The sequence below is a fragment of the Periplaneta americana genome, chromosome 3 (genome assembly GCF_040183065.1).
Source record: "Periplaneta americana isolate PAMFEO1 chromosome 3, P.americana_PAMFEO1_priV1, whole genome shotgun sequence".
Lineage (NCBI taxonomy): Eukaryota > Metazoa > Arthropoda > Insecta > Blattodea > Blattidae > Periplaneta > Periplaneta americana.
In genome coordinates, this window is record NC_091119.1 from 129,464,462 (window position 1) to 129,478,136 (window position 13,675).

Sequence of the window (13,675 nt, forward strand, 5' to 3'; positions counted from 1 at the left end):
ACCCGGTATTTAATAAAGTCGATATATAAACACATTTTAATGTGTTTTCTATTGTTCACAATACCTACCAAATACATACTTTCTCTTACCTGGAAAGCAATCAAATGCTAAGCTAGATGTAATACTCACTGCAGAAGTGTTTGTTTGGAAAGTTTAATCCAAACTGGATTGCTCATGCGCACCACATGCTTCAGAATTTCCCGCCTGATTAGAGCTTTACTTGGAGTTCCTGCTTCTTCAGGTATTCGCTGCTGGCAAGAACCTGATTAACAGATCATCACACACTTCTATCATATACATTTATTTTATTTCTGGTAAATCTACGGTTTAGTGGTATATTTGTGAATTGCCATCACATGGACAGATTACACTATTACTAATACAAAGGTACAGACTTGCGAGCACATGTGGTGATTGCTAAAGTATATACCACAATGCTTGCATGAGTGCTTCTTAGCACAAATGACCTGAGCCATTTTCAGTCAGTTTTGTGTCACCTCTCAAAGGAAACTATTGTGCATGTGCGCTCAACTTAGCATTTTTGCTAAAGTGGAATGGGCAAATTAAATGTGTTTATCTCATCAACCAATTGTTTATCTCATCAACCAATATGAAAAGCAGTCGATATTATGGGATCTAAACCCTTAACTTTACTACAAAACTAATAAGGTGGAAGCTTGGGAATTTATAGCTGAAAATTTAAACCTCGAGCTGAACAACGTCAGAAGAAAATTACCAGTTTACTTGGTTTCTTCCATGGCCAGAAAAGTAACCATACTTGAATGGGTATAACCCTAGATCATATATACCCAGATTGCTCCATCTTACAGGCTTTGACGGTAACAATTTGTGTCAGGTTTACTATGCTGCCATCTAGTTGTTACATAAGGAGTCACATCATAACTCCCATTTGAATTTCATGAACGACTGTACTGCCATCTCATGTTCGTTTTTGGCGGACAGGTGGTGATCCTGGCCGCTGTCCTCTTCAAAGTGCTACCGATTTTAACATAGGGCTGAGCAATCTGTTATATACAGAATGTGATCTGGGGTATAACTTCTCTGAAGTGTTTTTCTTCATTATTTTAGGTCCAACTGACTGAGTAAGAAACTCGAAATCTTGAGACGATCCGCAAAGTTTCTGAATATCCTGAACTCTCTTCAAGCACCATGTTTCAACAAACTGCAGCTATCATAGCACTTTTGCTATTTGTAAAGTTTTGTCACTCAATAATATCTTTCTTTCTTCTTTAATAAATAGGAAATGGAATATTTCGCGATTTTTGAGGAAAATATTTCACAACACCTAATTACAGTAAATGTATATCCTTCAATACTTTTATGTCTGATTTGAATCAACGAAACATCACAAAATCTGTATCATGCAGGAAATTTCCCATGTCTTTGCTAGAAAACGCGATTTTTTAAGCAATTAGCGAAAAGTGTATGCGAATTTCCGATCTTTTAATTTTTTATAGTAAAATCAGTAGTCGAAATATAGATAATGTGAATATCTGTGGTATGCACATTCGATAGTACTGACTCCATCTTCGTTCAAATATTTGGTATGAACATAATCCTGATGTCATATCCGATTATAGTTTGTGTGTATGTAGCAAGAGTTGTATCGTAAGCACTATCAGCCCACTGAATGCATCCTTTGTTCCTATATGCCATGTGCAAATGCAAACTGTGAAAGCTTATTCTCATCATACAATAACGTTTTGTGTGATAAACACCACCATTTGTCAACAGAAAATATCAATATTTTTTTCTGAAATGTATTTTGAAAACTAGAATATTTATTGTGCTATTATGAGGCTGTGTATTTTGAAAATGCCGAAAATTCAATTTAAAAATGCCAATTTTCCCGTTTGATTTATTTATTTTTTTTTTTATTATTGGGTTATTTTACGATGCTGTATCAACATCTAGGTTATTTAGCGTCTGAATGAAATGAAGGTGATAATGCCGGTGAAATGAGTCCGGGGTCCAGCACCGAAAGTTACCCAGCATTTGCTCGTATTGGGTTGAGGGAAAACCCCGGAAAAAACCTCAACCAGGTAACTTGCCCCGACCGGGATTGGAACCCGGGCCACCTGGTTTCGCGGCCAGACGCGCTGACCGTTATTCCACAGGTGTAGACTTCCCGTCTGAAAATCCTACTTCAAACTCAATGAAAAATTACATTCTCTATTAATAAATTACTCACAGTGCACTATAAATGTAACACTCGTTATGACTAGTTTCTCAGATATTTTTTAACACAGCTGACCAGAGTATAGTGGGAAGAAATGCATGCAAAGCACTAAAGAGTTGCCACAAAAGTTCTAAACATGCATGAAGCGAGTGTGTTCTCGTCACATGTGCACTTAAGTCTGTACTCATCTTTAGATTCAAATCTGATTAATTTTTACTACAAATACGACATTATTGGCAAATGAATATTAATCTGTTAATAAATACAGTTTATATTATATTACTGGGACATTCGATTAGTAATGGCAACAATGCTGTAAATCAGTGTTCCTACTGATGACCACTGAAATCTTGTACTACGTAATAGAGCAGCAATTGTTTCATAAATTTGCAATATTGAAAGTCTCGAAGTAGCCATATTTTGTAAATACAGTGGCTGTTTCTGATTTATAGTCAACAATACAGCCCTAAATGTACGAACAAAGGTGCTTCATAAAAATCCAAGTTGTAAGACAAAAACGTGCAACTCAGTGTTTTAGAGCATTACAAGAAGCCTGTGAGAGAGAAGTTCTACCATACTGAACTACTGCAAGTTGGGTGGGAGTGAGACATTCGCTTTCAATCAAGAGTTGACATCCGAAAAGCTTTAGATTGATCAGTGAGAGAGAGATCCAGAAATACTGCTGCAGAGAGTCAGCAGTCTTCCAAAAATTTGCCAACGTATTGCTGACATGGCAGGAGACTATATTTGAAGTATGTAATGTTATACGTAACCTAAATCAATTTAGTGTGAAACAGTAACTATGCTGCCATTACTTTTCGAATGCCCTAGTATATTAACTCTAGTTGGTCTTAAACCCAAAAGGTGGGTATGTAATCCTAAACTTCATTCTGTTTTAAACCTTAAATTGACAGCTCTTGCATGAGTAGAATACAAATCTGATCTTTTTATGGATAGAATGACACTGAGAATGGTCTTCACATTACATACCCATATCCAGACTTGTACTATTTCCGCTCTCAACACTGCCACCTGGAGTGAGGCCCAGTAAGCAACTACTGGCACTATGTGATTTGCGACGTCTTGGCACTAAGACTGGAGATTCACCACCTCCGTAACTGCTTTCTGTATCTGGAGGGGGAACATTATTTCATATTAGTACGTAAATTTGTGTAATCAACTGAGGAGTCATTCTATAAATCTAAATAAAAGATGTGGGCTTTTTCTCATTTTATGAAGTATAATAGGAAATACTGTAATACTGCAAACAACTGATGTCGATATATTCATGGATATACAATGTTTTCAGCATTCTTCATATTGTAAAAGTGGTTTTGGGCATGATGTTCATCTGGATGAACTTTGTTTAAGATTTAATTTAACTAAAATGATACATATCGAGGGCATCATGCCAGAAGGGCATATTAACAAAACTACAAGCTTGCATGAGTCATTTAAATGTAGAATAATTTTTCCTATTCTTATCTACTTAACAGGGTACTGTGTTCGATTCTTCCTCATGCCATTGTAATTCTCAAATGATTGTTTTCAAACACAAACAAGTTCCATTAAAATATTTCAATAACTTTGCAGTTGTCGATATTCCCTTCTTTTATGATGCCCTCGATATGAAATATAATTATTCTTACAAAAAAAAAAAAAAATGGAATTTTTATTCACCCTCTGCTAGGCTTGAACCTGTGAATCTCAGATCACATGTCAAGCAAGGTAACTTCTAGACAACTGAAGACTAGGTCGAAGTGTTAAACTGGCATGTGTTCAAGATTCATTACAAAGTCTTGGTACAATCTATACTACAGTATTTTTTATTCTATAACGTGTAAACTGAGAAATTTAATGTTTTATGAGCTACAAATGTTGAATTACAGATAGCAACATCGTGTTTATTGTGGTTTATAGATGGGCAGTATAGAAGAATGTGTTCCAGATCTTCATCATGATTATTACACCACAGACAAGTAAATTAAAATCATCAGTACTAATTGCAGAAGACACAGCCCTGCAGTATATATTGACTACACCCCAACTCTGGCTACTAGCAACATGCATCTATAATGAACACCTATCAAAATATCCCCCATTTCTCATGAAAAACAAGAACTGAAAACCACAGTGGACTATAGTAGACTTTATGTTGTCAGCAAACAGCTGGATACATTAAGAAGATTGACTGATTGATTGATTGAGTGATCGTGTTTAATGTCAATGATCAACAATATGACCCACTGTGATACATTTCTGGACAGGTCTTGACGAGGTTAATTGAAATGCTGAATAACAAAAACATAGTGTCATTTAAAGAAACAATGTTAGTACTCGTATCTCATTAATAAATAGCCCGGCAAGATTGCCTCCCTATCATTCATTTAAAAATTCAGACATCAATTTTACCTGTCCTGTAGCGATGATATGAACTGGCTGAGATCTTCCTATCCCTCAGTCGACAGCATGCCAGGCAGTTAGCAGAACTGTGACGATAGTCTGAAGCAGAAGCATTGTGATGTGTCTTCATCTGACTCTCGAGGTCTTCAGAGTCTGAGCTTGAACTGATATCAATGTCTTCTATTTCATGGAAAGAAAAATACATAATTTATAAAGACTCCTGCAATTAACAATATTTCACATTATCATTATTTTAGATTTATTCTGTACGTGTAATTTATGCATCATTAACAAAAAGTTTGCATCACAAATTTTATCTTTTCATAATCCAGCTTGTAGCCCAGAATGTCTCATAACCTGATTCTGCAGGCCCAAATCAAGTACACTCCACACTTCTTGAAGTGATTGACAAGGTGAGGTTGTCACATCCATGTCACACATTAATATTGTTTAGACATTTTTTTGATGAAAATAAATCGAAAGTAAAAGATATGTCCTTACTCTTCCTCCCAATACTATTCAGCCTGTAAAAAATAAATTATACAAGATTTTAGAGTGTACTTGAATCTAAGCTGCATGTATTAGTGTCAGCATCAATAGCAGTATCTGCAAAGGGCAACTGGCACTGGTTTTGTTTTAATATATATGATATATCACAGCAGGTATTACTGTTTTGGTGGCGACATGTGAGGAGTCTGTGAACTACCACAATGTTTCGTAGTTGTGTTTAAAGGATTATATGGGTAAATGCTGAATCTCTTCATCATTTAAATGCATGTCTACAAAATGAATATTGGGAACATGTATATAGTACCGGTACCATTGATATTAAAAGTAAATTTAATGCATTTTTCACTACATTTACGATTTCAATTAATGTTTTCCAGTCAAGGTGGTGAAAAACATGTGGATAACGCAGGGAATTAAAATATGTGTTAATGAGTAGGAATAGTGATGATACTCATGTTCTTAAGTACTATAAAAATTACTGTAAAATTTTGTTATAAAAAATGCAAAGAGAATGTATCTGAATGAAGAAATACAAAATTCAAATAATGAGATTAAAACTATGTGGAATATTATTAAAAATGAAACTAATCAATATTCAAAGAATGAAAATATTACTTGCATTAAAATCAATGATTGTAAAATAGATTATCCAAAATCAATTGCAAATCATTTAAACGACTTCTATATAAATATTATTCAGAACTTAAACATTCAAGATTGTGCAGAAGATGCTGCAATTGGTTACCTAACTGATGCATTTAACACTGAATTTCTAGGTCTCAAATTTATTCCCACTACTGCAGCAGAAATCATGCATGTGAGAAAACAAGTAAAAACGAAATATTCCTCTGGATATGATGAAAACCCAAGTAAAGTTCTGAAAGCTTGTTCTGAAATAATATCCCCTCCATTAAGCTATTTATGCAATTTGTCAATGCAATGTGGTATTTTTCCAGAAAGACTCAAATATTCAATAGTAAAAACCATATACAAAAAAAGGAGATAATTGTACTACTGTTAATTATAGACCCATATCATTATTAACAACATTCTCAAAAGTGTTTGAGAAAGTTATGTATAATAGATTATATCATTATCTGGAGTCCCAACGATATATTAGTTCTAGAACAGTTTGGATTTAGAAAACGAAAATCGACACAGAATGCTGCTTTTAGATTGATGAAGTAATAAATTCTTTAAATTCGAAATTACATGTCAGTGGGATTTTTGTGACTTGGCTAAAGCATTTGATGGTGTAGACCACAATATATTAGTAAAAAAATTGAAGTTTTATGGTATTAAAGATGAGACGTTGGGTTGGTTCACACCTTACTTATCAAATAGAAAACAAAAAGTAGAAATAAATGTACCAAAAATAGTCACAAAACAGTTACTTATTCACAAATTAGAAATATTAAACATGGAGTTTCCCATGGCACAATTTTAGGTCCATTGTTATTTCTAGTTTATATTAATGATTTGCCTTGACCATAAACAATTTATCCCATGTAATTTTATTTGAAGATGATACAAGTGTGATTATTTCAAGCAAACAATACAATCATTTTATGAACACTTCTAAGCTGAAAGCAATTCTGTTTCAATTGGTTGAAGGAGAAAAACCACGGAAAAACCCCTACCAGAATTTGAATCCGGGCATAATCAGACATGCTGTTACTCCACAGCAGTGGACAGCTTCAATACTCAATACAATGAAAATGTTTAGCATAAAACAAGGTTTTATTGTAGCATTAAGAGCATGCTAAATGTCAGGATGATGCCAGTTCATCAATAACCTGTTAATAAAGATGATGATGCTGGAAGCAAACAGCATTTTCAAGGTAAGTTAATGTTATTTATTTCTTGTCTTGAAATTCACGTATAATTTACAAGAGGTGCCAGCTGCACTTTTTCATTGCTGGTAATGAATATAAAGTAATTTACAATGCTTCGAAGATTGGTTCCATTTTTGTCTTTAGATGAACAAAAAATAGAGTGAAAAGAGTATCCTATTCATTAGGATCGTTACAAACAGATAAATCCGACTGAATGACCAATGATTGCCAGAAGAATGCAGAGATGTATGGGCAAAAGAATAAAGATCCTACTAAAGTTCCGCAACCCTAGTACTCGCCTGGCAACTGTTGGTCAGTCATATTTAGCCATTTCTAACAACCTCAACAAGTAGGATATCTTTCTCATCCCATATTTTCTCACATTTTCAGGTGGCAAAACACAAAGCATTACCAATCTCATCACACTCAAGAGAAAAAAATTTTGCTGTACAAAACATCTCTAGAATTCTGTATCACAAACCTGTCTCCTGTAACTCTTCCATCTCTCCCAAAGATGTAGATCTTCTTCTCTCTGACTCTCTTCTGTGACTGTCCCTTTCAGGAATCTCTCCAATCCTTGTTGTTTGCTCATCTGGGTATAGCAATGCCAACTCTCGTGGCAGACAAATACCCATGTAACACTGCTGTGTTGAACTACTTGCATTTACAGTCCCTGGGGAAAAAAAAAAGAAAAAAGTGTAACATGGAAGACGAATCTTACAGTGAGGGTGTGGGGAGGGCATGGGAGGAAATTTCAAACCTTATGCAACTTCTTGTAAAGGAGAATCAAATAATTCATTTTAATTCTGAGTGTTCTGTTAAGTGATGTCAACCATTAGAAGCACATGTACAAAGTAACATTTATGATTAAAGAAATCCTGATGCAGATTTATTACTCTCTTCCAGTCACTTCTCTCTTTCTTAACATGGCTGTAAAATTGAAGTGCCATGTTACTACATAAAAGCAATTTCTTAAGGTTTGCATCAGTAACTCAATGGACATAACTGACAGGAGAATGATATATTTTACACACAGTGAAAACATTGGTTATTATTATTATTATTATTATTATTATTATGTTATTATTAGGCCTATTACTATTAATACACAAATTTAGTAAAAAGTAATTTCTTACTTAAAATCAAATTTAGAAAATTTTAATGTTGTTCAGTTCAAACTTTACATAGAATAGTTTTCCTGCAGCTGAAATTCTACTATTAATTTTCTCATCTATTCTGCCATTGTGATTGATTACAGAACCTAGATATTTAAATTGTGTCATTTATTCCAGAATTTGGTCATTTTAATATTATGAATTTTTTCTTCTCTGCCGCTGATCATAGTTTTTGTCTTATTGGCATTTAACTGCATGTTCCGTAGTGAAATTAAAATTAATTTATAACTGAAGTACACAAATAACTTAAAACAAATTAAATGTTCAATTCCGAAAAATGAAGGATGAAACAAATGACACCTTACCTGACTGCCTGATCGCTGCTAAATTAGATCTGCTGCCAATGTACTGCCGACCAGAGAGAGAAATGGAACTTCCTCCACTCAGAAGCTGTGGGGGAAGGCTAGCTTCAAATTCACCAATGCTACAAGTGAGAGAAAAAGATAGATATGCATGAACTCTAATGCACAATTATTTTCAATACAAATTAAAAAAAAAAAAAAACACAGACACACTTCGTTGAATTCAATTTCGAATTTAGCATACTTAAATCATATAAAATTGTTCACACCACAAATATGGTAGTGTACCAATACTGGCTGTATGGAGTTCTTATATACAAGGTGAACCATAAGCAATGTCATTAATTTCGAGGGGTTATTCTTTGAGATATTATAAACAAAAAAAGTTAAATACAATTTTGCTCTTTTTTGCTTCCTTTTCGAGAAAAAAAAATGTTTTATATGAACATTCCATAGCGTGTTTTGGGAAAACCATTCATTTAATTGCCAATATGCTCAGTCAGTTTAAGAGAGCAGTGTATTACGATAATACACGATTGAAAGAATTTTAGCTTTGTCCTTTAAACGTGTAGAAATTTGATATGAACAAATGTAACATTTTAAAATTCTTTGCAGAACAAAAAGTTCCATTTGTTCAGATCAAATTTCTAAATGTTTAAAGGACAAAACTAAAATTCTTTCAATAATTTATTATCATGATACAATGCTCTCTTACACTGACTGAGCATATTGGAAATTAAATCAATGGCTTTCCCAAAACATGATGAAATGTTTCATATAATACAATGTTTATCTCAAAAAGGAAGCAAAACTGTATTAAGCTTTTTCGTTTGAAATATCTCAAAGAATAACCCTCTGAAATGAATGATATTAGTTACAGTTCACTTTGTATAATAACAGAATGACAGCAAAAATGATGGCAGGAAGGTGAACTTTGATTGGGATGATAACTTTTGTTGTAAATTTTACCTATTGCACTTTTAGTTGGGGAAACGAGTAGTCAAAAGTCCAAAATGTTCAGAAACTGGCTCTTCTTCAGAAGTCAGAACGTTTTTTTCAAAATGTAGGATAAGAAAACCACGGATCTGAGTGGGAAGGGGGGAGGGGGAGGGACTGTACCAGGCAAGAATTTATCATCATCATGTCATATGATTATTTCTGATTTGTCTACCCTTGGCCAGGGAGACCATAAATGCCATAATGAGGTACACTTCAGATAGAAGTAATGACAAGCATTTTTTGTTTCCCTTAAAAATCTTATCACAGAAGTGACAGGAGAATGTAGATAAGTAACATTCAGCCACTTTTATCTTTAGGACTCAGGTTCCTATGACCTTGACCAGGTGTTATACTACCAAGAAAATGACAGCGTGTGTACACGAATATCTGTGTGAAGAAAAACAAAAATCGAAAGTGCATCGCTTTACTATGCTCCACTAACTTTACATAGAACTACAAGGGGTGCGACCTGATAACTGGTGCACAGCTTTACTAAGCTGCGTAACTTTATGTAGATCTATATGGAACAAGAAGAGAATACGGAAAATACAAGGAGAATAAGGGGAAGACGAGGAAAACAATGGGGAAGACGAGGAAAACAAGGGGAAGACCAGGAAAACAAGAAGACAAGGAAAACATGGGGAAGACAAGAACAGGGAAAGACAAGGAGACCAAGAGGAAGACAAGGAGAACAAGGGGGAAACAAAGAGAACCAGGGAAAGACAGATGATAAGGGAAAAACAAGAACAAGGGGAAAACAAAGAACAAGTAGAAAACGAGAACAAGGGGAAGACATGAAGAACAAAGAGAAGACAAGAAAAATGAAAGGAATACAAGGAGCACAAGAAACATATAATAACAACAACAAAGGAATACAAGGAGAAAAGGTGAAAACTAGGAGAGTACAAGAAGGCAACATGAAGGAGAACAAGGAGAATATAACGAGAACAAGTGGAATACAAGGAGAACGAGAAGACAAGAACCAGGGGAATGCAATGAGAGCAAGGGGAAGATACGTAAAAAAACGCAAAGAACAAGGGCAATACAAAGAATGATTGCAATTTATATGACGGTCAATTGCCAAGTTACCCCCCCCCCCAATTACATAATGTACAATAAGTGTTCTGCCCAAGGGCAGGTCTTTCACTGCAAATCCAGCAATCTCCAATCTTTCCTATTTTCTGTCCCCCCTCCTCCCAATTAATACCTAGTAAGGATACGTGAAAAGACTTCATGACAACACTTAGGTTAAGCACCAGTGTACACGTTTGACATATCTAGAGAATCCGTGATAAATGCTGTTCAGTTTAACTGGTCAGTGGTCATGTATGTAGTAGGTGGTTTGAATGATATACATTCTTATTAAGTAAAGAAGTTTTTTTTTTTTTTTATCCAATGGAAGGTACTTGACTTTGCATCATTCATCCAGACATCCTCATCTATGAATGTGCCGAAGCGGAAATCTTTTTACTGCTGTAGGTACTGGCTTCAGTCCACCATGGGAGGTGAACTATAGCTAACAACAGTGATTTTAAAGTGTGGAATTATATGGAAAGCGAGTTTCAATTAGCTTATCAGAGCAATAGCCATTGACTGATGTTTATAGTTTCATCTGCAGTGAATTGCAGAGTAGTCACTTCAGAGTATCACTGTCAACATGGTCCCGCACTGTAGCATTGTGGTCTAGTCATCATCCCTGGACTCATGTTACAGAATGCGAGCTGGTGTGAGTTCTCATGGGACTGGACTCATGTTACAGAATGCGAACTGGTGTGAGTTCTCATGGGAAGGAACTTTCTCGTGAAATTTCGGCTAATGTATGGGACCAGTGTCCACTCAGCATGATGACTTTGGGAAACTATGATCCGGTTCAGAAAACCAATTATAATGGCTGGGGAATCAATTTCCTAACCATATGATACTTCTGTACTGTTGAATATTTACTTCTGCTGAGACATGTGGACATGAGGTTAGCAGTCATCTGGTAGACCTTGGCCCTCACAGGGCATTGCATACATGATGATTATTATTTCTACTAATCCAATATTATTATTATTATTATTATTATTATTATTACAGCAGAACCACTTTTCAACGAATTTCTGAGGGATTACTTTTTCTTTCCTTAAATAGGGGTTTTCTTTAAAAGGGGGGTTATGTAAAATGTGAAGGAAAGGCTAAAATAACTAATATTAATATGTGTTATATACCAAACATTACAATTATTTAATTAGGCCTACAATTATGTACAATAAATTTCTTTATAATATTTCCTAACTCTTCAAATAGTGAGGCACGAATGTTTTTCAGTTTGGTTGAACCCGAACCACAATGAAACTCGGCATTAAATATTTATTTTTTCTTCATTATTCCTCATAATGAAGTAGTTGGCAAACCATACTTTTCTTCCATTATGCGACAATGTTATTTGAGGATTAGCATCGACATCCCTTATTATTTTCACTTTCTGTCCACTTTCTCCCATTTAGTCACCATTATAATGATGCATAAACTAACAAAAGAAATTCAGAAACAGGATCCACACAACTCGCGAGCACAAAGCAAGCAAAGCAACCACTCTGTGAAAGCAACACAAAGCAAGACCATAAAGAATAACACCACTGTGTGGTGCTGCATTACTATCAATTGAGATGTGCTATTGAATATGCTGGTACTATTGATTTATTGAAAATTGAGTTGATATTTTGGGCTTCATTATCACAAACTCAAATCCACTTGATAAGTATTCCTTAAAAGTGTAATTTTTCATAAACTGGGTTTCCTTAAACCCAAAAATATGAATGAAAGTAATGATCTTTCATAGTAGCAATTTCATTTAACTTGAGAATTATTTTGTGTAATATTAGTACTCCTGTTATTGTGTAATTGTAAATGTAATGGACAATGCTTGTATTATTATTTTTATTAAGTTTATCTGAAGATGGTGTAACAAGGGCAAAAATGTTCATATATTTCTAAGTATGTACGCATAATATAATTTTCAATAAATAGATCAGTTTTCTGACTTATTGAAATCAATGTTCTGATTAATGTTACACGACAGCTTGAAATAACAGGTTACTCACCCTGGATGTGCATACTGCCTGTCTAAACTACGAACTTTCAGGGCACGACTTGCAGATGCCGAACGACTAGAAGAAGAGGCATGACCATGATCATCAAACACAAGCAACTCCATCGCAGCAAGAGAGACACTGTCAGAATATAATGGACGACGATAACGGTGTAAACAACGTAATGTTGCATAGCCCAGGATATCTTGTTGACTTAGACGACAGCTGGAGGTATCTGGAGAAGCAAGGCCTTCTGATGTAACACTACCTGCATTATATGACAAATGTCAATGTTAGTGAAATAATGTGTGAGAGAGAGAGAGAGAGAGGGAAGAAAGGAGAGGAAAAATGGAGGGAGGCACACACATCTATAGTAAAATTCCAAAAACAAACTTCGTGAGGTAATGTGATCAAACCAAAGAATTTGTAACAAACCCATGTCCAGATATATTGTTCTGTTGCTAAAGGACATGAAAGTCGTGACACAGTGACAGCTTAAATAGACTTTTTTGTTTGAGGTCTGAGGATAATGCTGTCATGAAGACATTGTAACGAATCAAATGCAGAAGGGAGAAGAACTTCAGATACCTTAAATTCTTATTTAATAGCAAAATCAAAACAAATGCCATATTCATTAAAATTTCAATGGAAATAAAAGTAAGTTATTCACAGAACATTGTACAATTCACAAAAATTGTCCAAATTGGGAATTCACCAGTCTAAATGCATGCACTGAGCATTGGCACAATTTTTACCATCAACTACACCACTGGTGTCTTACAAAGCTGCACAGTGGGATGCCATTTAAAAGGATACTGTATCAGTAAATCTGACTACCTCTATACAAGTTTTTCTTCAGCACACCTTTGCACAATAGACCTATGGCTGAAGTGCACAAGCCAGTTCTACCACCTCCATATATTCTAGTACAAATACAAGTAAGTACAGCTTTCACTATATCACTGAGGCCTCCACCAACATTACCATTTTCCTCCTCACTTGACCTTTTGTGAAGTCAATCACTGAAACTTTCTCCTGACAATAAACGACATTAACATTTTATATGTGAATTTTATCGTTCGAAGTACTTGATCTTATTCCATCTGTTACCTCACAAAGTCTGGCAGTCAAATTTGTTTGCATTCTGTACAACATGTCAATTCAGCTAACATTTCTG

General features: G+C 34.9%; 1 protein-coding gene across 2 annotated transcripts in view; it reads right to left on the reverse strand.

Moving 5' to 3' along the window:
- Positions 1-13,675, reverse strand: part of rictor (rapamycin-insensitive companion of Tor) — a 68,029-nt gene that overhangs the window by 6,328 nt on the left and 48,026 nt on the right. For both annotated transcript variants that reach the window (XM_069821570.1, XM_069821571.1), the window contains exons 22-27: positions 12,511-12,766; positions 8,429-8,547; positions 7,430-7,621; positions 4,613-4,783; positions 3,191-3,331; positions 130-262 (exon numbers count right to left, since the gene is read on the reverse strand). In XM_069821570.1, the coding sequence (XP_069677671.1) occupies positions 130-262; positions 3,191-3,331; positions 4,613-4,783; positions 7,430-7,621; positions 8,429-8,547; positions 12,511-12,766 (1,012 nt within the window). The remainder of the gene's footprint in view (positions 1-129; positions 263-3,190; positions 3,332-4,612; positions 4,784-7,429; positions 7,622-8,428; positions 8,548-12,510; positions 12,767-13,675) is intronic.